The sequence below is a fragment of the Apus apus genome, chromosome 4 (assembly GCF_020740795.1).
Source record: "Apus apus isolate bApuApu2 chromosome 4, bApuApu2.pri.cur, whole genome shotgun sequence".
Lineage (NCBI taxonomy): Eukaryota > Metazoa > Chordata > Aves > Apodiformes > Apodidae > Apus > Apus apus.
This window is the reverse complement of record NC_067285.1, coordinates 6,213,132-6,238,977: the sequence shown is the minus strand read 5'-3', so window position 1 is coordinate 6,238,977 and position 25,846 is coordinate 6,213,132. Positions and strand designations below refer to the sequence as shown.

The window sequence follows — 25,846 nt, the reverse complement described above, 5'->3', positions numbered from 1 at the left end:
TTGTCAGAAATAAATACAGCAATGTTATCCTACGTTTTTATCTATTAACACCTCCAGGATAGATTATTGGTTCTGAAGAGAGAGGACAGCAGTAACAATACTACCACTGCACTGAAGACAGGTTACTGGAAGGAGCAGTTGATCAGAAAAGCAAAAAAATAGTAAGAAACTCCATTAGGGCAACAGATGAACATCCCACAATGCACTTGGTGGAATGTCAGAATTTGTCAACGTTTTCAGAAGAATTAAAATTACTTACAATTAAGTGAGGAGGCTTGATGACTGCAAGAGCCTTGGCCAGAGCTGAGGACATGGCAGTCAACTGATTTCTAATTTGCTCAGAAGGCATGCTTTGTAGCTGAGGGCCTAGTGGAGCATCTTCTCTAGTACAGTAATTCAAATCCGAGCCAAAACTCAGTGTTCGGGTAGTATGGTCAAGGCGAACCTTTACAGAAAAGAAAAAAGGAAGAAAAAGGATAGTACTCTTTAGTAAACAGTTCCTGTGTTGCTCTGCCGATGACCAGCATGAGTCCACAGAAGCTCTAAGCAGAAATTACTTTTTTTTAAAAATAAAAAATGTAGCTACGCCAGACTATAAGAAACGCCAAATAAGTAGACGAAAAATAGCATTGTGAATAAATGTTTAATTTCCATGGTTTATAAAGTCACTGGAAAATGCTGAACTTCAAGTGATTCTATGAAATCAGCCCTGCAAGACAAATCATTCTTGCTTCTTTCCTCATCAGCAATGTGTGAAACAAGAACCCTGACTTTAATGCAGACAATTTCAATGGATTTAAACAAGCTGAAATGGTTAACCTAAAAACATAAATCGATAATTACTAAGTAACCTCACCTACTTATCACCAGTTTAAACATTTCATTACAGGTCATTCATCTATAGAGCCACCTTTAGCAGCAATGCCATCCTCAGCAGCAGCTGAAACATCTCAGACATCAGTGTTTTACTGCAGCCACTTGTTTAGACAAAACCCCCCTCAGCAAGGGCTGGCTCTGCAGTCTGGCACTACTTCAGCACTCAGAAATTCACACCCATTTGTTAAACGTGCTTCAGGATGTCCTGGACTGAATGACTGGGGCCCACAGAATAACTTTCAGCAGAACTTTTACTTCAACTTTTTCTTCTCCTGGACTTACATTAATTGGATGCACATTACTTACATACCCAAACAAAAACCAGACCTGTCAGTGCAAATAACTCTCAGTCCTTAACATATTGTCACATGTATCTTTTACTCTAGTTTATCTCCATCTATTGGAATCGATTGTCATCCTTGGGTTCATTGTCAACAAGCTGTTTTTTGTCCAATGGAATACAAGGGAATCCATGCATCATTCTCCAGAAATCTTTCTACAGCACTTACTTGTAAGTCACAATGTCTGGCAGCATCAACGATATTACGTTCCAGCTGGAAAGCATCAACAAAAGGAACCAGGGCAGTCAGGCGAGAAAATTCAATGCTCTGATAAATCTGGGCCACCTGGATATGAACAGAAACATTAGGTATTTTTCCTCATTAAAAAGAGATCAGATTATTGTACAGGCTCTAAAGCTAACTTACTAAATCATCAAAAATTGAATGTATACATATTAATACGATTACAAACCCTCTTCCAAGTTTTTTTCTGACCTGTATGCAAACTTACCCTAAGATTAAATGCCATTCCTGAATGGCTTTTTTGTATGAAGGAGACTGGCAGCAGTAACTACATTCAGCTATGCTGCTAATTAGCCTTCAACTATTTCTTTAGCACATCAGAAATAACACTGCTCATCACTTGGAACGAAAGCAGGTCAATGAAATGTGCATTTTATAGAACACGTAGACACAAAAAAAATCAAAGCTAAAATATCCCACCCAGACCTTACTCCAAAAAAAAGTTAAGAAACAATTAATTGCCTTAAATAAGACACCACGTATTTGTAATGAAGAAAATCTAGGCACGAGATGATGCCACTATGCAACCACTATTAAGTATAGCTACTACAGCTGTACCTAAATGATGTACAAACCTGAACATACAGGTTATATACTGGAAAAATATTTGAAAATCATAATGGTCTTCTATTTGATGGAAAAAATTTACTTCCATGTGGAAGTTTCCAACAAGTCCTCTTCCAAAGCACTTTCTAACTCATGCATAGTTCTGAACATGCATTTTCTTCATCCATACCTGCTGCAGAAGACGGAGAATCGTATTGTTCTGCAGGTGAGGAACATACAGCTGCAGTTCAGGTTCCTTTTCAGCTTGGTCTTTCACCCAATTCAGGACCTATCAAAATTCTGAAAAGTTACTAAACCTGCATCAACCCTTTAAAACTTCAACATTAAAGTACGAAGCATGTTTCATAAATGCTTCTGGTTTACAGGTCATGAAACAATAGCACTTCTGTCCAAATACTACACTGTTGTGCTGAGGTGTTTATTTATGATGGGTAGCTAACATTTATTGTGTGAAGGCGACTGACAGTGCTGGCAACATTTACCACACTGCTAATTTACCTTCAAGTTCTTTTTAGCACCTCACATATCTTTGTTCCCACTATCAAAGAAAAAGAACATGTCGTGCTTCATCAATTGCAGAATTTACCTTAGCCTAATCAACAGCTCTCACATTTTACCTCCCAAAACACTACATTTTAATAGTAAAAATGTTAATTGGTCTATTTTTCCATTTAGCTCAGTATTACCTCCATCACCATCCCCACCACCTTCTAATCTGTTCTCAAAACTTTGTACCTTAGCAGGGGCCCTCTGAATAGCACCCTAGGGACCTCAAGGAATTTTCCTTCTGTTTCAACAACCTGGTCTACCGTGTATATCAGATGATACGTACATGTCACTGGAAAGGAATTTGACCAAATAAGGCCTATCACTGAAAATTCTGGCAACAGAAAAAGCTAGCTGGTATTCACCACAACTCAGCACTTCAAGAACAGACTATTAGTCAAGATCAGTTACCACATACACAGAGACACAAAACTTACCTTGCTGACACGGCTACACAACTTGAGTGGGTGGAAGTCTACCTCAAGCCAATTGTACAGTTCTTTCACTTCTGGAACAACATACTGCACTACGTTGAACCTGACCTGCAGTCGAGCAAAAAAAAAACCCAAAGATTTCAAAAGAAATGCAGTATTAACAAGTAGTTATGCTTTAAGAATTTTAACTTCAAGAAGTTAAACAGGCACCACATGTACCTTTCCATACAGAAGACTACTTATTTTTTATTACAGCATTTTTAATTGCAGTGACAACAACTCCATGCTGTATCACTTGACAGTATTCAAAAATAAACAAGTAGCCAGAAGCCATATAAACTAGATAAATATTTAGACTAGAGTACCACTCTCAACTTGTTAGCTGTTTCTTAAGACACAACTGCTACACTACACAGATATAGACCCACATCCAAACTAAAACCACAGATCTCTGTTCATGAGTAAACTTCTGAAGTTTTAAATTGTGGTTTTAAGGCAAACTGGAAAGGTAACAGAAGAATAAATGCAAATTGTAAAATGAACCTTGAATGTAATGCATGCAAATGGCTGCAAGAAATTCAGACATGCTCTGAAAATGTCTAAATGCCTAATTTGTTTATGAATATCTGCAAAGGTCTGACCATCTAGCCTCCCTTCAAATTAAACACAAGGAAGTGTTCAGAATCCCTCAAGTCCTTACAGTCGCTACTTGACATGTCACTTGTGCTTATCTGAAATACATTTAAGGCAGAAAAAAGAAAATTTGGTTCAGCTAATTATACTGTATCTCAGAGCAGGGAAAAACCCCAAAAGTTCTAGCTCACAATCCCTTTCAGATCCTTCAGTTTCAAAACAACATTTGTTGCTTGGATGACATGAAGGACAATACTGAATCTGACTCTTTAAGCACACAAGCAATTAGGCCTTATTGTTGCCATTTTATGAATCTGAAATTTTACCACTATACTCTTACCATTGACCATAAAGCTGTTTTCATTTTTAAACTGCCACCCCATAACTAAGCACAGTGCTCTAGAAGTCCCAAAAGAGGACTCAGTGTTTACAAGCTGCTCATCTGAACATCACTACCCACCATATCATTAATGAGACTGGCACGGGTGGGGGGGGCCTGGAGGCCCAAGAGGGTTGCCAGACGTCGCTGCTTCTCAACAATGATCCCATCCATATCCAGAAGGCGGGCAATGTCAGTTCTCTCAGGAGTTATAGGAATTGACAGAGTGGCCAAAAGGACACGAGTTGACATCCTGTGGACAAAGTGTAACCACAAAAGATGAACTGCAAGAGAACACTAATTCATTACTTTAGATGCATGTGCCAGTTGGAGAGTGGGAATGAGCAGCATTCACGATGCCAAACTGTAAAAATACCAGCAATTAACTGAAAAGATGCCACCTGCACAGTAAGGGTGCAGAATCCAGTGATCTTCTTGTAAAAATGGCGGTAACATATGATCATTACTTACATACCTGTACATATATATACACAGAAATTGTAAAGAAATGTAGTATCAAAATACTATAAAACGATGAAAAAAGCAGAAAGCAGCACCTTTAAAAACTGACTGTAGCTGCAAATCTATACCATGCATCTTGATTGCACTGATTTTTTTAATTTACTGTGCAAGCCAGATGCACCTCTTGATATAACAAATTATATTAAATATTTCTATTCTAATCTTTGTATCTAGATGAAGAGGAGTAAGAATTTCCAGAGTATTCCCACCAGATTCTGAATCTATAAAGGCCTGTACATGAACTTCAGAGGTGAATGCAGTCAGTGATTCTTCATGCCTCAAAAGCCTTGCCAGCACCATACCTGTTCCCAAAAAATTAAAGGCCATTTGGCTGTAGACTTTTCCACACTAAGGAAAAGATTATGCTAGGCACAACAAAACCTTGTGAAGTAAATACCACCAATGAGAGGAGGAAAAGGAAGCAAAATACAGATACTTATTAACTTGCCTAGCTTTCCAGCCAGTACCAGAGAAGGAAGCTTAAACAGGTGATCCTGATGTTTACATTATTTACATTGTAGCTGTGTGAAATGTCCTTCTTACTACACGTTTCTTTAGAGGCAGTTAGTACTGGCCACTTCAAGCAGAGCTGTTCACAGCCATACATGTAATCTGCTTCCTTTGGGGTATAATTTAGTTGATTTTTCAACACATGAAGTTAAAAACAGAACCTATAATCACATTAAGTATCTTTCCCCACCTCTGCATCTCCTCTTGTGTGAGATTCTTTCGCATTTCTCTTGATAAGTGATAAAGTCGGTGAAGTGTGGATGCATGGAAAAGAGCATTTCCTGATTTCCAGAAGACAGTTGAAACTTTGTGATAATAATTTGCCATCAGTTGTGGTTTGGGTGGTTTCTTAGACAGTGCAAACAGCCCATGAATATCCTCCACAGCTTTGAAAGCTTCCTAAAAAAACACACCAAATACACTACTTTTAGGAAGTTTTTTGCAACATGCAAAAAAGGGGGAAATATACATTCATTATATAAAGCTGTAAGACTGTAATACTATGACTGAAAGCTCTGATATTCAGTTTTCCCAACTACCTGAAATTAAATACTTCTTTCCTAATAAAAAAATTCTTTGGACATACTGCAGATCCATTAACTATGTGCTTAGAATTTGGTAGTTAACAATTAGTTTGCATAATTTTTTGAAAGCTGGTTTCTTTCTGATTTTCAAGCTCCAAAACAAGGGGGAAAAAAAAAAAACCACAACAGAGTAACAAAAATTATACTATTTTGCTATTACACCAATTGTACTATTTACTGGTTTCACCACTTAACATAAAAATATTTTTGAAAAAAAAAAAAGGGAATAGTTTCTCTAAAAGTACATATAATATTGGAAGTGCCTTTACACGTGATTAATTACATACTTATAATGGGAACAACATAACAGAGAACATTCTCCAAATTGACAAAACAAAAAAATTACAACCTTGGTTTTAAAAGGAATTTAATATTGGAAAAGCTGGAAAAGCAACACACCTCTTTGAAAAATTTGCTTTGTGGTTAGACAATACCCAAGACCAGGTTGTATGGAGTTGTGAGCAACCTGGTCTAGAGGAAGGTGTCCCTGCCTGTGCAGGGGGGTTGGAACTAGTTGATCTTTAAGATCCCTTCCAACCCAAACCAGTCTGTGATTTCATGATAATACAACCAGCAATGCTGGGGACCCAACACAGTAATGGGCTTTAACATTTACCAACCACTTCCCAGTGATCTAGACCATGAGAACACAAGATGGCAGAGGTGAAGGTGTCATCATTAACTCTGCACTTTCACAAACCAAAGTCACTTCAGCCACTCTACCATTAACTACTACCAGCAGAAGCTTGGTTTGAAAGGCTAGCCAGGAACATCAGATTAAGTATTCAATATGCATGTAGTAACACATTCTAGATACTAAAACTTTATTCTGTCTTTACCTTGGGACATACACCATGAAACATGATCTGCGTTGTGCAAAGGCTGAAGAAAGACTACAGTGTGATTACAGGAGCCCTGCTGCGTACCTGCCACAGCTCCATGCTAATAGCACTGTCAAGCTGCACAAGCCTGGTCTCCAAGTGCATTGACTGACTGTCAGGATTGTTGAGGTTGATTGCTGTGCTTTGGTTGTGGTGACGCTGGATCTGCCCCAAATGCATCCGCAGGTTATCGCAGAGCTTGCGGAACTCAGCCTTGCGCGTGTACTGCAGGCAGAACTTGAAAGCTGCAGAAACAAGTAACACACACTAAGAATGCCCACTAAGAGTGACCTGATGGCAGTTCTAAAAGGGATTCACATACATAAATCCACCCGTCTCAAGAATGTCCATTTACAGTCCAAAGACATATAAAACAAGATGCAATCTGTCACACGTAATGAGTGATGATGCAGAGCACCACTGATCTTGACCTCAGAAAATGAAGATGCTTCTACTTCATTAAGCTTCAAGAACAAAGCACTTTAACTCTCTTTAAAAGTGTTCCAATTTAAGCAGTGATTCTGGCTTTTATTTTTAACTAAGTGCAAATAAAATTATGTGAATGGCATGTTTGGCTTTGTCAAATGTGGGAAAAAATTCACATCTAAAGATGGTAAAGATAAGCATTTTAAAAATTGCCTTTGATCCCTTTAATAATCAGTTTGTGCTTTGCCACAGTAACTCTGAACCTTCGAAAGTATCTCTACCAGAAACAAGCACAGAAAGAAATCTCAACACTGTAGCACAAAGACTGAGATACACTAAAGCACCTAGAACTCAGATCTGAAGGTCATCTTCCCTAGTGGACTTAAACAACTTGGATCCAGAGTTAAAAACCTAACAGACTATTTTTAAAAAAAACCACAGAGCCTGAAGTTACATATACAGAACAAACATTTTTTTCTGTTCATCTCTCACCTTTGAGAAAAGATTAGCAAGTGTTCATTATTTTCAATTCAATTATTTTTTGCAGAATAATACTAGAAAGAACCAGATTAGACTTTTTTGCATTATCTTCCATGTTACATTGTGCTAAGTTTACATCTGTGTCAAAATTGAAAGAGCACCAGAATTTTACAGTATCCTTTTGTGTACACTAGTTTTTTAAGTAATCTAATATAGAATATGTTAATGGCAGACATATTTACCATTCTGGGTAAAAAAGTGAAAACACAACTGATTTTGAAGATAGGAAAAAAAATACACAGCATGAGTAATTCTCATATTCTCAGTATATCCAGGAAAAAGTAACTTTTACTTGTAGGTTCTGTTACAAGAGACATCAATGTCCAGAAACCCTGGTGATTCTAAGAAACCTCTGCAATTCTAAGAACAGCATGTGTATACACAGACATGCTTAAAAGTTTAACGTCCTTCCAAATCTGAAGCAATATCCAAATAGAAATAACCCGTAATTTTCTAGTTTTACAGGATGTCATACAGAAGTCCTAGATCTCATTCTACTTTAAGTTTCCATCTTCTGGACTTACCTTGCTGTGCAATATCATGGTAGAGCCGTTCCACTCGAGAATTATTCCGGAGAAGATCCAAACACTGTCTATAGGATTCCCATAGAAATTTCACCCAGGGTGTCAAAAGCAGTCGGTCAGTGCGATCCTGAGTGTCTTCTCCACTTACAGCACTCAAAAGAACACTACAGTTGGGGCAGGGGTGGAAGGTAAGGGGAAAAAAAAAAAAAAGTGTTTTATTCCCCACCTTTGTCACCAATTTTTCTTATCAAGACCTAAGAGGAGACCAGATGAAGCTGAAAAGGTAATTGCTGCAGAACAGCCTACTGCTTATTTCCAAACTGGTCCATCAGACTTCTCCCTTTTCCTGTAAAGGATTCAGGGAACTTTTCTTGCTGTTAAGTTTCAAACATTGGCCCCTGCATATATGACTGACATGTACAAGGTCAAGAGACATCAGGAGCTTTTGTATCCTTCACACGACTAAGTCAAAGGAAACTAATTCCAGGATTTCCACTTTCCCTCTTCTACCAGGGAGCTGCACACTGTACCTCTGTCAGACTCTAACACCACTGTCTACTCACACTAAAGACCAGAATGTTAGTACAATCAAGACAACAACACACCAGCAGTGGTTCAGACCACCACTTAGTCCTATCTATGGATGATGAGAAAACACCGTCTGCTCAAATGGGCATCCGCAAAGTTTTAATACCCAAAATACCTGGTATTTATAGAACTTTGGGATATATATTATACTATTACCCAACATGAAGAAAAGGCTGACTTCTCTGCTCACCTCAGACAGGGTTATTTCCATGTTCTAAACCCCTCTTTCTTTCTTTTATTCCAGAATCAAGATTCTTACAACAATTAGTACTGCTTTAATCTTCAGACCACACCTAGGATGGCTATTCTCAACCCACATAGAATTTCATCACCATTTTTCATAGAATTCTCCACTGATGGATGAATATCCTTTTGTTATTTCTTTTTATATATTCTGCAAGTTTAAATTTGGTTTGACTGAGGGAAATTTAAATTTATTCCCTACACGTCTCGATTTTTTTAAAGGATGGCCTTTTCCAAACTCAGCTGGAATGCTTTAAAACATTCCTTCACCCCCACCTTTGTCAGCCCTCTTCCACAGATGTCACTACATACCTAGCTGCACTACTGGAGTTAAGGTGAGCATTCCCTATCTCAGCAGAATTACCTGAAGAACACAAATATGCAGTAGTAACCTCACTTTGCCTGAAGCAGATTAGGAATTTCCTCCACAAAACATTCTGATGACAGAACAGTGACTCCTCACAGAGCTGTAGTGGTTTCACTCTAACCTGGCACTATTTGCCAGTGATGGTCTATACACACCCTACAGCAGATGTATTTACTGATCCTTTTCCCATTCCTTCTAAGTTCCCATTACCCATCCAATTAATTGTAACACTCTAAATGTACTTCTTATGCCCTTTCTTCTCTTATCTTCTCAATTAGCCAAGCAAGTATAAAGTAAAATTTCCTTTTGTTTGTGTGTGCACAATGTGGTCAGAAAGACTGGAGGTTATCACATACAGGAATCACACTGGTCTAACATAATTAATAGCACAGGTACATCAACTGATAATGAGCAGCTTTCAACAATAAACTCTCAACTACTACTACAGATGCAGATCTTACAAGACCATTTCAAATCCACCATCTTTTTATGTCTCAGTCCTCTGAACTGCCAACATCCTTCATGAAAATAAGGATACTTTGCTGTGAAGTGCTGAATTTAAAGACAAGACACCTACCTTTCGGGAGTTTGGATGTTATCTAAGTCTTCTATGTCCAGTACCATCTGCTGGGATTCTTCCTTAGCTGCTTCTGTTTTTTCTTCAGCTAATTTTAAATAGGCACGAACAACATCTTCCAACGATTTGATGTTCACCTACATGGAAGGCAGAAAATGGAAAGATGTTTCCACCCACAATAGGCAGCAAACATTTAAAATGTAAATGCCACAAACCCAGGACCATCTAAAAGGCAGATCAGCTCTAACTCAAGACCAATCAGTTACTTTCAGATCATATGAGCTGACAGATGTCACGCTTGCTACAAATTAGAAAAATTCCAAGGCCATACCTGCTGGCAAATATTCTTGTACTGGTACAGCCCTTCTTTTGCCAGATGACTCTTGCGGAGATCCACACAGAGCTCCAGGTACTTCAGCATAATGGGCTCGTGGATTTTCTGCCATGTTCGGTGTTTCTTACTTTTCATAACATCATAGAGAACATCAAGGGCAGGCTGCTTTTTGCCAACCTCAAGGAATTCTGAAAGTAAAATCCAATTAGCAGAAGATATGCAACCCAGAATGTGCACTTTTTTTTTATGCTTAACACTGTAAACTTTTAAGAGTTTAAACAACTCTAACCAAAGTTCACTGATGGTTTATCTGGCCATATCAAAAATGTTGGCAGAGGGAACTGCAGTGGCAGCCTTTCAATGACATAACTGGCAGGCAAATGCAGACCTCTTCATTGGCATGAAAATTTCAGGATGGCAGAGATGTCCTTCCATCCATCAAGGCACTACTGGGCACTTCCTATATACTAACAGAAGATACACCTCCAATTTTAAAGCTAGTTTAATCAAGAAGGAGCTTACAGTAGAGCACCTACCAATCCTGTTCAACAAGATGCAGACCATCCAGTGAATCTTGACTTAAAAAAAACATACTGCCCTCGAGACAGGGAAGAAAAAAATAAATTTCACTCAGAAAACTTGTTTGGATTTTTTAAGTCAGAGTGGTCTAGAGTTTCAGCACTTACACTAAAAGCTGCTACAGTCCAATTGAAGGGTCAGACATTTTGAACCAGAGTCCTATTTATTCATTCCTGAGCAGCTGCTGTCACTAACAGGCTCTCTCAGCATCACAGAAACTCCCACCTATGACACATCACACTGCCAGTAAAAAATACAGCAAACCATCCACAAGCAAATATTAAAGCAGCACAGCCAGCTACCAGTGCCCTTAACTGCAGAAAAGCAAGACAAAGGAATGTCAAGAATGGGAAGCAAACACACTTAGAAGATACAGAGAAGTCGAGTACAGCTAAAAGAAAATGTGTGTATTCTTAAAGGCTGAGGAATGGAGTCAGTACTTTCCATTAAGTCCTTTGGAAATCACTACATTCCTAAAGAAATAATGGCAAAAAGGATTAAAATGGGGGCTGCTCAAGATGCTCAGATATCAGAGCTTCTAAGTTTTGGAAGCCAAACATGGCTAAAAGAAGCATTTTGAAAGCAGCAGTGCAGTTTGAATGTAAGGACCCCAAAAGAATATACTTGGGGCTTAGTTTAAGCAAATAACGAGCGCATAAGAGGAGCAGGCTCCTTCCTAGAAAAAATGTGGTGTTACATTTACAGATAGTTAAGGTTACTGTGTGACAGTATTCAGTAGTTATTTTTTTTTTTAACTCAACAAGCGAATTTATTTTAATAAATTTATCCTCCATCCCATAATTTACAGTTATTCTGTCTTAGTGCTGCTTTTGAGACAATTACTGCTCAGCTTTACAATTTTTTTCCTTATGAAAATAAACTGGAAAGGCAAGTTTAATCTTGCAACAATGCCAGGCCACTTCAACCACAACTCTCAGTAGTCAATAACCAACTGGACAAAGCACAAAAGTAATTCATATTGTTTTGAAACTTTTAATTAACACTGGTCAAGCAAGTTCTTACGAGTAAGTCAAATAATTAAGGCTAATTTAACAGACACTGTAGTAAAAGCACAAAGTGAACCTGAAGAGCCAAATACAGCACCCATCACAGTGCCTTGCAGTAGAAACTGTAAGTTACAGAAGCAGAGATTTTTAACTGATAAAATGTAAAGCCTCAGCCCCTCCTGAAGAGCTGTCAGGATGACTTTTTTTCTAACTTTTTTCTGCTACAGGAATTAAAATGTTAAAAGGTATTCAGAATGGCACCTGAAGCTCTTGAGTGGACAAGAACCAGGTGATACACATTGACAATTCATCTCCTGCTAACCCAGAAATCCTGAATTAAGCTCAATTTTCATTCTGAGAAAATGTACATCATTACAGAAGGTGACAAAGATGTCATGCTTTATCCAGGATCTTTAACAGAAAGCAACCTCAGTATCTGCCACAACAAAGCACTCCCAGAAGTTGCATTACATCCTTGACTTCAAAGCAATGCTGGACACTAACAATAGCAAAAGGCTGACTTTGACCTACAATGATCATTTATAAGGAAAACCTGCTTTTCTTACGTATCTCTACATATTTATACTCATTCGAGCTCTTACTTCCAAACATGACATCTGTACATTGAGGCTACTGAGAACCTGAAGCCTGAAGTGCCCCAAAACGCTCTATTAAGCCTTACATATAAAACACAAACTCTGAACCTCTACAAACTGCACGGGGTGTTCCAATTAAAACATCAAACATTAAACTGCTTCCTGCAACCTACAGTCTGCCTCAGATACGACTTCTCACCCTTCATTTTACTTGGCCATGGCGAGACTGAGCCCCCGCAGCTTACAAGACCTGACGTAGCTTCTCATGTTTCCCATTCATTTTATCAAGACTCAGCACTGCTAGCAACTGCCTAGAGAGCACTCCCTTCGGTTCCAACCTTTCAGTTCAGCTCCACTCATTCACTGCCCCAGAACTCAGCAGATCTGCAGCACTGCAAGAGACTGAATTTAAAGCCACTCTTCCCATACCAGGAAAGCAATAATAAAATGTCAGATGCATACAGTAGTTTAAGGGCAAAATTCCAGCAACGTGACGTGCCCATCAAGTAAGTACAACTTTCCCTACCCAAGAATTCTGGTGTTTAATTACAGTTTGTATACGATGGTAAGTGCATCTTTTCCAGTGAGAAGACTGCTAAAATACAACTTCGTATCTGGAACCTGACTGAAGCTGATTTTATCTTTCATCTTTTTATCTTTGTGTGAACAAATTTTACGATAATTTTAGATTAGGAAACTTGAAGATGTGCAATCCTTTATTTAACACCTTCCTGTTAAAATACCAAGCCCTCGAATTAAGTACAGGCCCCAGACTAGGCAGCCTGCTCAGCTGTCATTTCAGGACCTGTGCATCATCTGTAATTTCTAGATGTCTTGAAGTGTCATCCTGCAATCAGTCCCGTGACAACAAAGGCTCTAAACGATTTTGCTCCGTGCTCAAAATAGGACACTATTAAAAAGTGTCAAAGCTATATATTTAGCCTGAAAGGAAACAGCTGATAAATATAACCAGCACAGCTTTCACATGCGGCAGGCAGTGAGAGCCAGCTCCAGCACACTCTTCCTTGGTTTCTATTCCGGGGGCAAACTTATTCATCAGCCTGTACAGCACCGAAGGGCTTGGATCATCTGCGTTCTCACCAGACTTACACGAAGGATGGGACTGCTAAATACGACACGGCCCAGCATCAGACCGCTTTTGGACTCATCCCGGAGCGGGATGGCCCGGTCCGGACACCCCTGCCGCTCGGCGGGCACGGGCGGGCTCCGCCGCGGGCTCCCGGGAGCGCAGGGCCCGAGGCGCGGCGGGGCCCGGGCCGCGCTGCCCTCGCCGGAACGGGCCCCTCGCCCGGAGCCTGCCCACCGCCTCGGCCCGCGGGCGGCCGGGGGCCCCGCCGGGGACGGGGAGGCGGAGCCGGGCCGGGCCCGCTCCCCGCGGCCGCCCGGGCCTGGCCTGGCCTGGCCTGGCCTCCGCCATGCGGCAAGGCCGGCGCCGGCAGGCCCGCGCCCTTTCCCGGCGGCGAGGCGGCCTCGAGGCGGCCCCTCCGCAGCGCGCAGGCGGCGCCGGCCGCGGCCCCGAGCCCCGGGCCCGGCGGAGGGGCTGCAGGGCGGGCAGGGCCCGGCGCGGCGCGGCCGGGGCAGGGCAGGGCAGGGCAGGGCAGGGGAGCGGCGCCCGCTGCCCGCCGCGGCGGGGAGGGCGGCAGGCGAGGCGGCGGGGGGGAAGGGGCGGCCCGCACTGACCGTTGGCCCGCTTCAGGGCGTTCTCGGGCCGCTGGAAGTACACCGGCATGATGGCGGCTCCTCGGGCGCGGCGGCGGCTCCGTGCTCCTGCCAGGCAGCCTGCGCGGCCGGAAAGGGAGGCCGGCCCGCGCCCCGCCGGCGCCGGAAGCGGAAGCTCCTCCCGGCGGGAGGGAGGGCGGGAGGGGAAGGTCCGTCCCCGGGAGCTCAGCCCCAGCCTGGCGTGGCCGGAGCCGTGTCAGCCTCGGGCTGCCGGCCTGGCTGCTGGGGTCCCGGGGACGCTTCCCCGCCGAGCCCCGGGCAGGCGGGTTCCGGCGCAGCAGCCCGGCTGGGCTTTGCCGCAGGGAGGGCGGGCCCTGCGGCGGCGGGTGCCGGCAGCCCCGTCTGCCTGTGGCACGGCAGGGCCCGGCTGGATCCGGCCCCCGGTGGTGGCATCAGCGGTGCGTGTCAGGGAGCAGCACCGAGCCCTTGGGGAAGCTCGGCCGTCAGCTTCTGGATGCACTGCGTTGAGTTGAGAGTCATGGCTTGTGCTGAGCCTTTGCTCTTCACAGCCTGTCCAGCCCGTTCAGAAGCTGTTTGGGGACAGTGAAGAAGTGGCAGAAAGGCCCTGCTGTGTGCACATAGATACCAGCGGCGGCAGATTTAAAAATCTGGGGACATCTTTCAGAGGGATAAAGCCGTTCCTCTTAAAAGCAGCAACACAGCTCATGAGGTAACTACTAGTACCAGGGCACGTTTTTCAAAACCACCAGAGAGAAAATTTTCTTCTGGTACGTGGAGAGACAATGGAACCTGTATCCGTTTCACAGCAACCCCTCTTCACTCCGTGTTGCATGGGCCTCCGTTCCAGAGTGAAAAAAACCCCCAAACAGCAACTTTGCTTTTTCAGACTGTCTTGACGGGGGAGTCTCTCCACGTCCCTGTGTCCTTGCTCCCTGAGATCCAGGGGCTGGTGCTGCACACGCTGTTCTCCCTCAGGCCCCACTACTGATCCACGCGCCGGTGTTTTAATACGGCCTGTGTCGTGAAATGTCTCCGGCAACCTAGATCTTCCTGCATCAAACCGCAGCTGGGCACTCGGTACGAGTCTTCATTAAGCCATTTATAGTCCTGAACAAGTGCTTTTCTTGTCTTCGTGAGATTAATCTAGGAGTCTGTGAGGTGGGTGCCAGGTCTGGGTGGCAGCATCTGCCGCTGCCCATCCTCAGGCCTTGCAGCCTTTTCTGAGAACATCTATTTCTCACTGTCTTACAGCAGTGTTTGCTGTTCGGGAGCCCACTCCACTCCTCAGAAGCTCTCTGAAGTTCCCCAAAGCCCTCCAGGCTGCAGTCAGATGACTCGTGTCAGGAGCGGCTTTGATGGCCTGACTCCTCGTGTCTCTTTCTACACGGGGGCTAAACACATTAAAAGCCTGCACTTTTAACTTTATGCCCTTACGAAAAAAATCACCCGACAGGCCACCCTGTAGCGTGTTCCCCAGCCAGGCACGATCCTGCAGGGCCTGGCCTCTCTTCTCCAGCAGCTCCTGTAGCTATCCCAGGGAGTTTGGGGGTTCCTCCCTCATCTGCCTCTTCTCCCAGGCCAGGGGCTGCTCTGTGCTCTGGGCAGTTCCCACACTGGGGGGGCTGCTCTGTGCCCCGGGCAGTTCGCACTCTGGGGGGGCTGCTCTGTGCCCGGGGCAGTTCGCACTCTGGGGGGGCTGCTCTGGGCAGTTCGCACACTGGGGGGCTGCTCTGTGCCCCGGGCAGTTCGCACACCGGGGGGCTGCTCGGTGCCCCGGGCTCTGCTCAGGGCACAGCTTCTACTCATGGCTCCTTGGGCAGCCGCCTGGGGAGCGCTTCACGCAAACCCTGCATGTCTTTTTCTGTCCTCCCAGCCCCCCGGGTTGCAGCGGGGGGAAGCGGCGGGGGCGGGAGCGCGGAGGAAATGGCGGCGGGGCAGGAAGGCGGGGAAGGCGGGAGCGCGGGGCGGGCCCGGCGGGGCTGGGCCGGGCCGGGAAGATGGCAGAGCCGGAGACGCAGCTGCTGCTGGCGGTGGGGCTGGTCGGTAAGGGCCCTGCCGGCCCCCCGGGGGCTGCGGGCAGGCTGGGGGGGCTGTGCCCCGCCGAGTGGCGGCTGCGCGGCCCGTCCCCGGCGGGCGCGGGCAGGGGGGGCTGCGGGGCTGCCAGGCCGGGCGCGGTTCCGCCACGGTGCCTTGGGAAAAAAAAAAGACCAGGGGGATCTCGGGCTGCACCCAGCGCAGCGTGATTCGCCCCCTCCGTTCGGGGGAGACCCTGCCCGGGGTGTTGTGTCTGGGGTGCTTCGGCACAGGGGTCTGGAGCTGCTGGAGAGAGGCCAGAGGAGGCCCCGGAGATGATGGGAGGGCTGGGGCAGCTCTGCTCTGGGGACAGGCTGGGAGAGCTGGGGTGTTCAGCCTGGAGAAGGCTCCAGGGAGACCTTAGAGCACCTTCCAGTGCCTGAAGGGGCTCCAGGAAAGCTGGGGAGGGGCTTGGGACAAGGGCAGGGAGGGAGAGGACAAGAGGGGAGATTTACATCAGATGTTAGAAACAAATTCTTGGCTGTGAGGGTGGTGAGAGCCTGGCCTAGGCTGCCTAGGGAAGCTGTGGCTGCCCCATCCCTGGAAGTGTTGAAGGGCAGGTTGGATGGGGCTTGGAGCAACCTGGGCTGGTGGGAGGTGTCCCTGCCCATGCAGGGGGGTGGGAGTGGATGAGCTGTAACCCCCCTTCCAACCCAAACCAGTCTGGGATTCTATGAAATAGGCGGCTTCTGGCGTTTTCTTGTGAGATCAGAAAAGGGAAAAGCAGGGATAAAAATAATAAATCAGCTGATCTGAGTGCTTGTTGATCAATACCTTGCTCATATGAGTGTGTATTCAAACTCCTGATGCTTTTTTGACCTCGTGAAGCAGGTCAGGTGTGGAAGTTTAATAACACTGACAAAATAAAACCCACAGCACAAGTGCTGCCCTACAGCTTAAACTGTAGCAGCAGAACTGAATGTCTAGGGTCAGGGTAAGGTGAAATTTTAATCAGATTCCAGGAAACAAACCTGATTAACCCATCGATTTACTTCCTTGCTGCTGTTTGGCATTCTCACAGTGAACATCTTTCCACCATAGAAAAAGACACCAACGGAGATGCTTTGTGGGTTTGGTGTTATCCATCCATAACAGCTGAACTGAGGAGTCTGTTGCTGCGGAAGTGCTGCCTTACAGATGAAAATAAACTGCTTCACACGTTCGTGTTTGGCCAGTATAAGAGGTCATGGTTCTACATCACGACTGTGGAAGTTCAAGATTCTCCAGCCTTGAAAAAGGTAGGACTCGTCCCATTGGTATTTTGTTAGAGTGCAGGGAAGAATTCTGCAGAGCTTCCTCTGGCAGTTTAAGCAGTGTTGTGAGAAAGGGAAGGGACTTGAGGTTTTGTGTGCTCACAAATGCAGCTGTTACCCAGCTGTCTTAACTAGTCTGCACATTAAGGTTTTCACCAAGATGTATATTGGATGGAGGTGCAAAGAGATTGATATATTAATTACACGATTTAGATTCTGTGTATTGAAAAGGAGGTGCTATTTGATGCCATTATTTCAAGCTACTTTGCATTTCAAGTCAGTAATTTTTTTCTTTTTTATTAAAAAAAAGCTCTACAAAGGGTCTTTCATCATGTCTAAAATGTTGTTCCTATAGAACTTGATGCTTTTTTTTCCAAGTAGTTGAGCTATATAGGTACTTTCTTTTCCAAATATACTTGCATCTTCTATATTTCCCCTGGTATGAAGTTCATTGAATTGTTTACTAAGCTTATTCAGTGTTCTATTTCATGCTATGTTTTAAAGTAGAAAGATAGTGCAGTAATTTTGCATGCCCACAGCAGAATGTTGCTTGCCTTTCCTCACTCCAAGCTGACATCTCCTATGAACCTGAAAGGTGTAAAAAGCATATCGTAAAATAACCTGTTCCAGTGCTGTCCCTGACAGTGGTGGTGATGCTAATTAAGGAGGACACATGAGCCTGGTCATTGACTGCTGATTTTCAGCCTCATACTGTCCCAGTCACTCAATTAAGGAAGTTAAAGAGCTTTTCTCTTTGTCAGCCTGCTGTCCAGGAATTTTTTTCAGTCTCTTTTTAAATATGTTGATGTTGTCTGCCTCTACAGCCTCCTTTGGCAACAAATTCTTGAAGTTTCCTACCTGCCTTTCTCTCTTTTAAAATAATCTCAAAGAGGAAAGTAACTCTATAAGAGCAGATTAAGCAAAAGATAGTATGTACTAGATCTGACTCAATGGAAACAAGTGACATCAGGAGTCCATTAACTAGGGTATTTCTCCAGTCATTGACTTGGATCTGCTGCTGCTCACTTTGGTTTTTCCTGAAGCACGTTGTGAGAGTACTGCAGGAAGTTCAAACATGTAGAAAAGACTGTTCATGTGGGGACATTAAATAAGCTGTGTATTTTTCTGTGCATCTCTCTTGCCCAGGTGACTCACTTCTCCATTGTTCTGACGGCCAAAGACTTCAACCCAGAGAAATATGCAGCCTTCACTAGGATACTGTGTAGGTCTGTATAAAAGCTGCTTTGAGGAGCTGCTGTGTGCATGTTTTAGTCTTGCCAAGGCAAAAGGTTAAATTTCATTGCGTTGTGTTTGCATTTGGTTTAACAATCTGCTGAAAATTCAGTTCTACAAACTGGATCAGATTATGTAAATCCTTGAATTGAGCTTACTTGAGTTCACGCCAGAAGTACTGGGTGAATGTCAGGTGCCCAGTAGGTTTTTGCTGTCCTCTCTAAATACACCACCCCCCTACACTCACACCCACACTCATTTTCTCTGCTATTTTTAAGAAGTATAAACATTTGTGAAGAGTCACAGGTCACTGTGTATATGGTGGGTCGCCTGCATCCCTCCACACCAGCTCTACTGCAGCCGTTTCCTGCAGTTCCTCTGAACTAGGCACAACACCTAGAATATTTTCTTCTTTTTGCTTTTCTTCTAGGAAAAAGAGGGCCCTCTGCCTCTCCAGGTCTCTGGCTCTCTTCTACCTTCTTTCAACCAGGCTGCCATCTTCTCTTTTCATTGTCCAAATAGCTTTGTACCACAGCTAATATGGAAAACAGGTGTTTGAGGGCTTTAGCACTGCTCCTGAAGTACCTTAACCTGTAAAATAGATGATGGTGTCTCTTTGTTGTTTTTATAAACGAGTATGAAGGACATAGATTTATATTTTTCTTTCACCAGTTAACAAAGAGTACAGAAGATGGCTAATGTTGCTTTGATAGTAAATTAAAACTAGTCATGTGGCCTGCATGTAATAGCAGGAGTCACTGTTGTAGTTGCTTTTTCATCAGGCAGTTACCCTGCCAAGAATCCTTCATCTGGACACCTGCTTACACCTTTGTGCTGTGATTCTGTGGTGGTAACTGTTGGTTCTTTCGTGCAACAGGAAACTCAAAATACAAGGTAACTTTTGATCCTAGAAGACCGACACATTTTTGTGTGTGTACTGAGAGACTTGTAGTTTGGTATTTAAAACCTCAGCTAAGTGTCTTATTTGCCATACAGTGATTTTTTTTTTTTTTTCCATATATCTCCTGGTACTGATTGCAGGCAAAATCCTAAACTCTTTCTTTTCACACAGAATCTACTTGAAGCATGGAAGCCCAGTGAAAATGATGGAGAGTTACATTGCAGTCCTTACAAAGGGGATCTGCCAAAGTGAAGAAAACGGATCTTTCCTCAGCAAAGATTTTGATGCTCGGAAGGCTTATCTTGCTGGTTCCATCAAAGGTGAATACCAGGAGTCACCATTTGAATTTCTTTTCTACAGTATAAAATACAATCCAGTTTTCATTGCTTCAAGTAAATAGTGTTAACAGTATTACCTGTGCTGTTATTATTAAGCTTCTTCAAAAACAATTAGGATATCCGCATGTATGTCTTCCTTAAAATAATTGCCCCCTTTTTTTCTAGATATAGTATCTCAGTTTGGAATGGAAACAGTTATCTTATATACAGCACTGATGTTAAAGAAGAGAATTGTGGTGTACCATCCTAGAATAGAAGCTATCCAGGAGTTTACCAGGTATTTTGTCAACCCCTACCTGCCCACCCACCTCCAGAAGTCCAGCAAGTCTGAACCTTTCATTGAGAGAAATGTCCATATTTCTGTATGTCCATATATGAATGTCTAAATGTCCATATGTCTATTAAACTTATTCATTAAAATCCAGATAAGTCCCTCTGGAGGCTTTGGCCATATGTCCATCAGCTGAAGAAATGTAACTGTAGAATGAGCAATAAACTCTGCTTGCACTGATAGTCAGAATCTCTTGTCACTGATGCCAAATGAGACCTAATCATACTAGTTCTTTTTTATTACATGCATTTCATACTGTGAAACTTTAATTAGTTCAGGTAAAAATCTACAGTGTGTCAAGTGCTGATCTCATTTCTCTAGGACTTTGCCTGCTTTAGTGTGGCATCGACAAGACTGGTCAATTCTTCATTCATATGTACATCTAAATGAGGAGGAACTGGATGCCTTAAAAGCCTGCACAGGTAGTGATCATTTACTAATCCAAACAGAAATTAAATCTTGGCTTTATTTTTTTATTCCTGCACTGTTTTGCACCAGGGATCTTTAAGGATAAAAATGTTATTTTGCTATTAGTGCTGCTGTTCAGAGTTAAACCACATGGTTTTATTTAGAAAAAGCAAATCAACAAAAGAAGTATGTTAAAAGATAATTTCTAAGCTGGTGTTTCTAGGTGGTTCCACATCAGTGTGCCCTTCATTGTAGATGCAAAATCTACAAGCTTTGAGACTTGAGACTTCTCTGATGTTGTGACCAGAGAGATTGAAAGTCTTATTGTTGTACAGAACCAGCTTACTTTAGCTACTGGTTTTCCAACTTCTAACTCTGAAGTTCCAGATACTTCTTCTGACTCTGCCAGTGAAGTCTCTGGCTCCTAATCACAGGTGGACTTGACCAGCTCTGTAGGAGTTTGATCTGTGTGACATATTGCTGTCTATGTGTAGTATTTAATGCATAATCCAGGAAGAGGCCCTTGGTTTATGCAAAGGTTAGCATGACACATAATGTGGCAATTAAGTGGCCTCTTTATACAGAATAATGAGCAAGAAGACTACTCATCATCAATATTTCTACTGCATTACCAACAGTGCTTGCTTCACTAAACATCTTCCACAAAGTAAAGCTGCTACAAGTTTGCTCACCTGGGTTGCTATAAATAAGAAAATCAGCTGGTTTTATTCCTCTGTTCCAATCTAATACTGACTTAGTTGGCAACAAGGGACTCCCAAGTGGAGATTCTTTTAAAGAGGAAGTGGGTTTTCATTTGCAAATTAATGATCTAAGTAGTAAGTTAGAAAGAGAGGTTGCAATCTCAAATTGATAACCCTTTTATATTGCATATTGTATTAGAGGTTCATCCATGATCAAGGAAATGTTAGAAGCTGATTTTTAAGCTGATCAGAAGTGAATCATTGTGCTGGATGCACTCATCAAACGACTGAGAATGTCAAGAGAGCAGTCTATTGGATCCAATGTTTGTTGGGACAAACACTCATAGAACAGACTTTAGGCCTGTGATTTTCCACAATCTCCTGGCTTTGTTTATTAAGATCTTAATCTTGCCAAAATTCTGCTCTCCAGGTTACATTGCTGGATTTACAGATTCTGAAGTGAACAGCAGACCAGACCTCTACGATGTGTATGTGAATTTGGCAGACAGTGAGATCACCATTTCCCCTGTAGTCAAAGGTTGGCTGTACTTTATGGTTTTGATTCAGGGACTGTTTATTCCAGAGTTGATGGTAATTGCTGAACCTTGCTGTAGGTCAAGCAGTCCTGATCCTGCTTCCACCCTGGTTCTGAAAAGCCAGTGTGTAAGCTTCTGTCCTTCAGTTTTATTGAGATCCTGGAAGAATGGTGAAACTTGCAGTGGCATGCTTTGACTTCCAACCACTGAAATTTCAAGATTTATGTTGAGCTGTTGTGTGGAGGAGATGTTCAGCTAGGGCTTGCTGGATGCAGAGATATCACATGAGTCTTTAGAAGAACATTGTACTAAATACTTGGAGATTTTGGACTATTTGAAAGGCAAGCTTGAATATTGCTTGTCATTGTGCTGTTCCTTGTAATCTGCTTAGGGCTACTTTAAAGGGAGACAATTAGCCTGTGCCAGCATGGCTGTTGATGGGTCAGGTTACTGCCTTTACCCATAGATTTCCAGGGGAATCATGAAGAGGACTCCTTGTTTTGGCTTGTTTCTCACACACATTTCTAGATATTGCAGAAATGGTAATTTTACATTAATATCTGTGCATTTATTTCTTACTCAGAGGCAATGACAATGGGAAAACTTCACAAAGAAATTGGACAACTAATTGTTCAATCTGCTGAAGATCCAGATAAATCTGACAGCCAAGTCATTAAGGTTAATATTTTATTTTTCTTTTTAAATCTAGTTAAATTAATTCTATCACTTAGATCTTGGTGGAAGGAGGGGAGTAGGAGGAAGATTGTCCCTAGGAATAAGTTGTTCTCTTGTATCCTTTGCCCCTTTAGAAAGGAGCATTTTTCTTCCTCATAAGGGTTTCTAAGGCTGACATAATTGGTTTGTATGATCTCTTGGGTATTGCTGAAGAAACTTTAGAAATTCTGTTGATTATAAGACTCTCAGTAAAATTAGTTCCCCAGTTTATTCCACGAAGCAGGTATTTTGCTCAATACCTTTGAAAAAGTCCTGTGGAGATACAGCTTCTCAGCTATAAAGCCTGATTTTTATGATGATGTTTTTTTTCACTTTCTCCCCTGTCTGATAGATGATTAGAGATTTCACAACTGTGCAGCTTAGGCAAAAGAGCCTGTGGAGAGGCCATGCTCCCTTTATTTCACATCCCACAAGAGCAGACTGAAGAGCTGTTGCAAGTTTCCCTGAGAATAAATGAGCTCTTTATTTAAAATTAGCTATTTGTCATGATTTCCTTTTTGTTCTGTATTGATTTTTTTTTTTTCAATAAGTCTATGCTAAGCCATCATAACACCTGATACTGTACTCAAGGTTGCTTGTTTTTCTGTTCTTCAAGGATATTTCTCTGAAGACAAAAGAAATCTTGGCTACTTTAGCCTCACTCACTGAAGTTTCGGATGGCAATGAAAAACCAACCCTTAACTCTGAGGCGCTGAAACAAAAGCGGTTTCCACCAGCTACAGAAAACTTCCTTTTTCATTTGGCAGCTGCTGAACAAATGCTTAAAATCTGATTCTTATGCACTGCAGGGTTATGGACCAACTCAGAAAGACTCTCTTTGCCACACAGATAGGAAGGCCTGGTATTTTATATGGAAAAATTGAAGGTATAAGAGTGAATGTTGTATTTACCCTGATATAATGCAGAGTGTTGGAGCTTGGCTGGGAGCATATGGAGGCATATTTGGGAACATTCCTGGTGTCATTATCTTTCCCCAACTATAACTGTGTATATATGGCTCCTCTATTTCCTATCACAATGTGAGAGTAAATACAAGGAGCATGGGCTTGTGTGTCCAGGCTGTGCCAGACATCATTGCAGTGGCTGTTGGTCCTGCAGGTTCCAGAATGCTGGACAGCTCTGCTCATGCTCTGACTTGTCTCCCTGGGGTCTGGAACACGGGCTGCAGCACATGGGCTGTAAATGAGCACAGTTTGGTTGTGGGAGTCTCTGCACAGGGATACAATGAATGCACAGCTGGTCTGAGTGCTCATTTGGACTTCCAGCCTGTCAGGTGCTGCTCTTGCTCTGGAGTACCTGATACCTGGAAATCCCAAAGAAAGGAACAAGTTCTCTTCTTTCTACTTGAAAGTGTCTAGCTTTAAAAAAATTATGTCTGGAAAAATCTGATGTGGTAGCCTTAATCTATAAAGGAAGAGATATATGGGAATTAAGCACCTCTTTTGAACTCTTGCCTTAGAGATTTTCCCCATTTAACTCCATCCCATGCCTCTGATGGAGGGAAAAGAGGACAGGATTACTGTATGCTAAATGGGGCTTCCTTGAGGGGAGTCACAGACAAGTGCTGCTTTACAGCTGGAGTAATTTAAGAAGTTTTTTTTAGTTCCCCACTGAGAAGATACCTGGCCATTTATTCCTGATCCATTTGACAGAAAATCAGATGAGCTAAAGCCTAATGGACTGGAAATGTTCAAAAGTCTGGGTACAACAGGCACCAGTTAAACTGCTTGAGCTGCAACACAGGTACTGTCTGATGGTGCTCTGTGTAGAGTAAATCTAGATGGAAACTTTTGAAGTTACAGTGAAAACTGGGAAATAGCTTAAAGAAAATTAAAGTTTGCCTACTTCTTTGGTTGCATAGCCATAGCTCAAGAGATTTATATTTTTTTTTCACTGAGCAGCTTGAAACTAACTGCTTTGTAATCTTCTAAGAAGAATTTAGAGTCTTTGTAGGGAAATACTTTGAGCCAAACAATCTGTATTTGTTCAGAAATGTCCACAACAAATCAGTCAATTCTGCAGTAGCACTTTGTTACAAGAAGAAATAACCTTTTTCCTGCCCTTTGTACAGGTAGTCTGTAGCATGTCCTTTTACATAGAGATTTTATACTTCTGATTAAAACTTTAGTAATCAATATTTATATTGTTAAATGGATGTTTGCTATTCTGTAACTGCTGGAGCTCATCAATAACTATGTGCAGGCAATATTGGTTTGAAAAAGGGTTTTCCTTTTGCTATGTATCTTATGCTAAGGAAATCAGAAATGTGTTTTAGAATGTGGGTAAGGAATGTGGCATCTGTCTATAAGATGGTGAGTTATTACAGTCAGCAAATGCAAGTGCTTCAGAATAATCCCCTATTTTCAGGGGTGTAATATTCTACTTTAAACACCCTGCAGCTTAAATTCTGAACACAGGAGAGTGGGTTTTTTTGGTTTGGTGTAATTTCTGAGAAAAATACTGCAATTGCCTTTGTTTACCTGTAAGTGCTCTGCAGGTTTTTTCCCCCATTTGTCCATTAATGGGTTTTTTTCTTGATGGTTCTTTAGTATTGCTGCTTCTGTTTTGGGACTTTTACAACAGCTGGAATAGCAGAACTGCAGAATTGTGCTGAGAGTTCCATTCAGTCTATTGAAACAGAAGTCTTTCACCAAGAAAAAACAGAACATGGCTTTTTGGTCTGCTGTCTTAACACCACTTTGTAACTGTGAAGAAATTCACATAGTTTCTTATTAACAAAAAGCCTTAAGGTATATCATTAAGGTAGCATGGGTGTTAGAGACAAACACAAAAAGCAGAGAAGCTCAGTTACAGACTAAATACTGAATATTTTGCTTTCTGTTTTAGAAATATTTAAGTTGAAAATCTTGGTGTTGTGGTAGGTCTTGTAGTCTGATGTTTGTGCAAAACACATGAAATACAATTTTGCACTTGAGGAACTGGACTCACAGCATGCTCCCATGTATTAAAAAATCCTGAACAGTCTACCCTTTAATTTATGTAAACATGTTCTGGAATAGTTGTGACCACTGAGTCACAGGCCTTGGCTCTTAGTTTTGCAATGCTGGGATTAAGCTACAGCTTGATGTTCAGGTCAGAAATGCACTACTACACATTAAAAGAATTTTGTCATCTCTGCTGATTTTTTTTGTCAACGCTGGCAAAGGTGTGTTGACCTCCCTCAACTTAAGTACTTTCAAAAGATTGTCCTAATGTTCTTGAATTTCTTAATGACTTTTGAAGCTTTCCTCCCAAGAACGTTTAGAATAAAACAGAAAAATCAGGAAGGCCAGGACAGGGAAGGATTTCTGCTTCTTTCTCACTTCCCTTTCCCCAGGA

At 42.5% G+C, this 25,846-nt stretch overlaps 2 protein-coding genes and 1 non-coding gene across 8 annotated transcripts in view; 1 reads left to right on the top strand and 2 right to left on the bottom strand.

Annotated features, from left to right (window-relative positions):
- Nucleotides 1–14,121, bottom strand: part of EIF3A (eukaryotic translation initiation factor 3 subunit A) — a 31,902-nt gene extending 17,781 nt beyond the window's left edge. For both annotated transcript variants that reach the window (XM_051617001.1, XM_051617002.1), the window contains exons 1-11: nucleotides 13,999–14,121; nucleotides 10,113–10,303; nucleotides 9,782–9,918; nucleotides 8,007–8,170; nucleotides 6,562–6,761; nucleotides 5,242–5,450; nucleotides 4,101–4,272; nucleotides 3,011–3,115; nucleotides 2,197–2,295; nucleotides 1,386–1,502; nucleotides 260–445 (exon numbers count right to left, since the gene is read on the bottom strand). In XM_051617001.1, the coding sequence (XP_051472961.1) occupies nucleotides 260–445; nucleotides 1,386–1,502; nucleotides 2,197–2,295; nucleotides 3,011–3,115; nucleotides 4,101–4,272; nucleotides 5,242–5,450; nucleotides 6,562–6,761; nucleotides 8,007–8,170; nucleotides 9,782–9,918; nucleotides 10,113–10,303; nucleotides 13,999–14,047 (1,629 nt within the window). In that variant the 5' untranslated portion in view covers nucleotides 14,048–14,121. The remainder of the gene's footprint in view (nucleotides 1–259; nucleotides 446–1,385; nucleotides 1,503–2,196; nucleotides 2,296–3,010; nucleotides 3,116–4,100; nucleotides 4,273–5,241; nucleotides 5,451–6,561; nucleotides 6,762–8,006; nucleotides 8,171–9,781; nucleotides 9,919–10,112; nucleotides 10,304–13,998) is intronic.
- On the bottom strand, nucleotides 1,700–1,832 carry LOC127384993 (small nucleolar RNA SNORA19). The gene has a single exon (XR_007889556.1). It is a non-coding gene; the product is annotated as a small nucleolar RNA SNORA19 (small nucleolar RNA).
- Nucleotides 14,122–15,978: 1,857 nt separating the features above from the next.
- DENND10 (DENN domain containing 10) lies at nucleotides 15,979–24,658 on the top strand. 5 transcript variants are annotated; one of them, XM_051620129.1, is made up of 9 exons: nucleotides 15,979–16,041; nucleotides 17,113–17,309; nucleotides 18,471–18,550; nucleotides 19,630–19,778; nucleotides 19,962–20,073; nucleotides 20,449–20,549; nucleotides 21,667–21,774; nucleotides 22,356–22,450; nucleotides 23,103–24,658. In XM_051620129.1, exons 1-9 carry the CDS (start codon nucleotides 15,996–15,998, stop codon nucleotides 23,277–23,279), a joined length of 1,065 nt encoding a protein of 354 aa, XP_051476089.1. In that variant the 5' UTR covers nucleotides 15,979–15,995; the 3' UTR covers nucleotides 23,280–24,658. The 5 variants fall into 5 exon arrangements, with proteins under 5 accessions (XP_051476089.1, XP_051476093.1, XP_051476090.1 ...); XM_051620133.1 differs by having other exon boundaries at nucleotides 15,982–16,037; XM_051620130.1 differs by lacking the exon at nucleotides 23,103–24,658 and adding an exon at nucleotides 22,839–22,997 and having other exon boundaries at nucleotides 15,982–16,041.
- The last annotated feature ends 1,188 nt before the right edge of the window (nucleotides 24,659–25,846 follow it).